Source organism: Arachis ipaensis, chromosome B10 (genome assembly GCF_059453495.1).
Source record: "Arachis ipaensis isolate K30076 ecotype BB chromosome B10, ASM5945349v1, whole genome shotgun sequence".
Taxonomy (NCBI): Eukaryota; Viridiplantae; Streptophyta; class Magnoliopsida; order Fabales; family Fabaceae; genus Arachis; species Arachis ipaensis.
Window position 1 is genome coordinate 46,958,286 of NC_142435.1, and position 4,090 is coordinate 46,962,375.

Below are 4,090 nucleotides of genomic sequence, written 5' to 3' on the forward strand. Positions count from 1 at the left end.
TTGGACCACCGTTGGTAAGGAGTGTCACTAAATTGTTTGTGACGGTTTTTAAAGTATAAAACCGTCACTAATTTATAACACTTGTAAAGGTGGTTTTTATACTATATTTCGCGACGTTTTGAAACCGTCATTAAATTACTAAATCATGTGACAATTTTTAGGCATATTTAGTGACTATTTAAACCGTCACAATATTTTTAGTGACATTTTTTTTATTTAAAACCGTTACCAAGTTACTTATTCCTGTGACAGTTTTTTTTCTGTATTTAGTGACTGTTTTAAACTGTCATAATCTCTCTAACATCAAAATTTCTATTATCAAAAATTGAATTCTCCATAAATGACATTGTTTTTCAACAAATCCAAATTCAATCCCACAAGTTTTACAAAAATAGTAACAATGTATTTCAAAAGTTGAATTCTACAAATTTTAATTACATGGTAATAATCCATATGTAAATTCAAAAAATTCCAACTTAATCCAAACTTGTAAACCTAACAATTCAATCATAAAACTCCTTTAAACGTTGGATGACCTATATTGTTGAGGTTCATGACTGGCAGAAGAATATGGTCTTGTATGTGTCGGTGATTCAAAATCTGCAACCTACAATTGAAAATAAAAAAATATATATTTTAGAAGGATACTTATCAACAAGTGTTATACAAGAAGCTATGATTACAAACTATAATCATTTTAGAAGAAGTTGATGATAAAAATTAAGTACGCAAGTCTATAAAATTAAGTATAACATATATCCTTATCTTACCTCAGTAGGAAAACCGGGTGGCAATTGACCCTTTTGATGATTCACAAGAAAATTTACTTGCTCCTGTAGCAATTGTACTTGTAACTTCAAGTTTTGATATTCAGCTCTTGATGGTCCACTAGTTGTAGTAGATTGCATAGACTCTCTTGAGCGGGATAAGGATCCAATCATTTGAGATGGACGAACACCAAATCCCATACCTCTAACATAGCTTGAATTCTCTTTGCCAAATACTTTAACATATGCTTCATTTTCAGAAGCACCCTCACCAATTTCCTTTTGTAAGTCTTCCTGGAGTGATTCATAGACAAATAATAATGTTACATATGCCATATTAGTCCAATAGAATTTATCAATCATTTTGCAAAGAAGTACTACAATTTTATTAAGCAACAGGAGTACTACTATTTTAAAGAACAAAATCAAGCATTCAAGCCTGAAGATAGAGCGCTTTACTTTAATTTAATTACTGCTTCATATTACTGTTGTTAGGAATGAAATGATGTAATATATACAAAGGAAAATGAGAAGAGAAATTCAAAACTTAAAATGCTCTTAGTCTTAGCAAACCTAAAAAGGATACATAATAATGAAATGAAAAGGGCACTATGTTAATATCATTGTGGGAATAAATATAAATTAGAATCTTATCTTACATTTTTTTGTTGTGCTTCCTCATTGACAAATGTTCCATCTTTTTTCTTGTGAGTGATAGAAAACATTTCTCCTCTACTAAACTGTCGCCCAGTTTCAACTTCCTAACATTATTAAAAGATTGGTCAAATTAAAATATAACTAACACAAAAAATTAAGAAAACAAAAATACTAAGAAAGTAAACAAATGTACAAGTTCATGGCGTTTCCTAGCAAGTGTTTTTGAGCCAAGAGTGTGAGGAATTTTTAATTGTTGCCGATTTGTAGCATTCTTTTCACACAATTCCTGCACATTAACAAGCATAAAAGTTAATGGATCTTAAACACAAATAAAAACTAACAAAGAACAAATGTGTTTACCTGAGTTTTTGGACTCAATCTATATTCCAAAAATGCAGCCCAATGATCTTTGGGAATTCCAATTGGATTCGAATTAACATTTGCATCCCAACTAAGTTCCAATTTATAATGCTCATTGAATAGCTTGCATCTATTATTCTTCCACTTATTTCCAAGATTTGACAAGATATACCTTTTGTGTTCATCATCATTAACAACAAATATTTTCTTCAAAAAAACATAAATATGTAGTTAGTATACAAAACTTAAGGTAAACACAACAAATAATATTTTTCAAAATAAAAATATAATAAAAAATAGCATACCTTAATAGTATTCTCAAAAACAGCATCTTTGTATTGCATTGGAACCTTATGCCAAGTTTTGTACATTATAGGAAAATTATTAAAATTACTTGCAATGAGCCCCAAAACACCTCCCAAGAGTCCACCAGATTCTCCAATTGGCTGACCACTTCCATTCCATTCTATAAGAACTCGTTTCCTACTATGATGAAGGGAAAATGCATCTTTTACCTTAAGATGCATACTCTTTTCAACCCCTTGTTCATCTAAAAAGAAAATAAAAGAGCTATTATTTAAGACAGTTAGTAATTAAAAACAGATTATTTGAACTAGTAAATTAATAAGAAAAAATAACATACCTACAACAATAACAAACCATGTGGTGTTCCACTTCTTTCTAGAAATAGCAACTCCATTTACCTCTTCATTATTAAGAAAATCAGCATCTGATAGGCTATGACTATAAACTTCATTTTGAATGGATGAACTTTGAGGTATATGCTCTTGTTGACTCGTGCCTTTAGAAGATGTTGACCTAGAATGACTTGGAAGATGTCTTTTTTCTCTTGCCAAGATAACTTCAAAGTAAAAGAATTAGAAACCTAATTAAAGGAATTAGAAACTTCACAATATTTTTATCATAGTATGCTAAAAGAGGAGATAGTTACCATTTTCATCATTTGAGAGATGAACATTTTCTTTAGCATATACAACATTCGGTTCAATATGTTCATCTTCTTCCTCTTCAAATTGTACAAGCCTTCTCCTTTTAATACCTGCAATAATATAAAAAAAAGGAAAAATAATATTAGGGGATGACACTTTAAGAATTGGATAAAATTAAAAATTGAGATATGAGCATTTCCTCTTGCATTAGGGGATGACACTAGTCTAGCATTTTCAACATCTTTGAAGGATTTTTTAGGACTTTGATACTTCTTTATTAGCCTTCTTCTTTTCATACCTGTAAAAACATAAAAGAAATAAGAGAAAACTATATTACTTAAATAAAAAAATAACAATCATGTATAAATTCACACTTTAAGAATTTGGTAAAATTGAAAATTGAGATATGATCATTTCCTCTTGTATTAGGAGATGACACTATTTTAGCATCTTCAACATCTTTGAGGGATTTTTTAGGACTTTGATACTTTTTTATTAGCCTTTTTCTCTTCATACCTGTAAAAACATAATAAAAAATATAATTAATATATCAAGATTGATAGCAATATCTTGTTGAACTAATAAGAAATTACATTTAAGAAATACTCTTAAAACTAATAAGAAATTACATTTAATTTCCACACAACCAATTCCAACTTGGTCCCCTTCAAATTAATCATGTCATGGTCCTCACGTATGGTACTAACACATTATTATCTCTCATCTTATCTTGATCTTCTCTTCTTGTATTAATATGCCAATTAGTGTAACAGCTTGAATCTATTCTTTGAGGCTAACACAAAGTGGTCCCCTTGAGTGGCAAAAATTAATTTTCAAGTAAGAAAACTAAAAAGCAGAAAGATTCAGCAAATGCCTCTGTCCATTGAGCTCATCAAGCAACTTGATATCTATAAATATGATCCTTGGGATCTTCCAAGTGAGTATATAATGGCTATGATCTGAATCAACTTAATGATAAGGCAATTAATTAAAATAGCTTCATGACCCAGTTTTGCACTAGTAAGTATATAATGGCTATGATCTTCCAACAATGATGGCAAAGAAAACTAGCTTCATGACCCAGTTTTGCACTAGTAAAAATAGCAGCAGCAGTAGTCTCGCGATGTGAAATATATTAGCAATCTCATATATATATTAGCAATTCCATTTCTGTTTCATGACACATATGCTACATTAATTTATTTCCTATAATATAGAAGTTAGACACCTAAGTCAATATGAACACAAGAAAGTTAATAAGAGATGGTTTTTTTATACTAGTAGTGATGGTGATTTTTTGCTTTTAGCTTTTGCTATAAATTAGTCATCAAGCTCACATCAAGTTTATAGGTGCAC

The 4,090-nt window shown here is 29.9% G+C and overlaps 1 protein-coding gene across 1 annotated transcript; it reads right to left on the reverse strand.

Moving 5' to 3' along the window:
- Nucleotides 1-520: 520 nt before the first annotated feature.
- Nucleotides 521-2,311, reverse strand: LOC107620588 (uncharacterized). The gene is made up of 6 exons (XM_021113597.2): nucleotides 2,090-2,311; nucleotides 1,785-1,991; nucleotides 1,618-1,710; nucleotides 1,427-1,528; nucleotides 771-1,061; nucleotides 521-607 (listed from the first exon to the last, which is right to left on the reverse strand). Exons 1-6 carry the CDS (start codon nucleotides 2,309-2,311, stop codon nucleotides 521-523), a joined length of 1,002 nt encoding a protein of 333 aa, XP_020969256.2.
- Nucleotides 2,312-4,090: the final 1,779 nt, after the last annotated feature.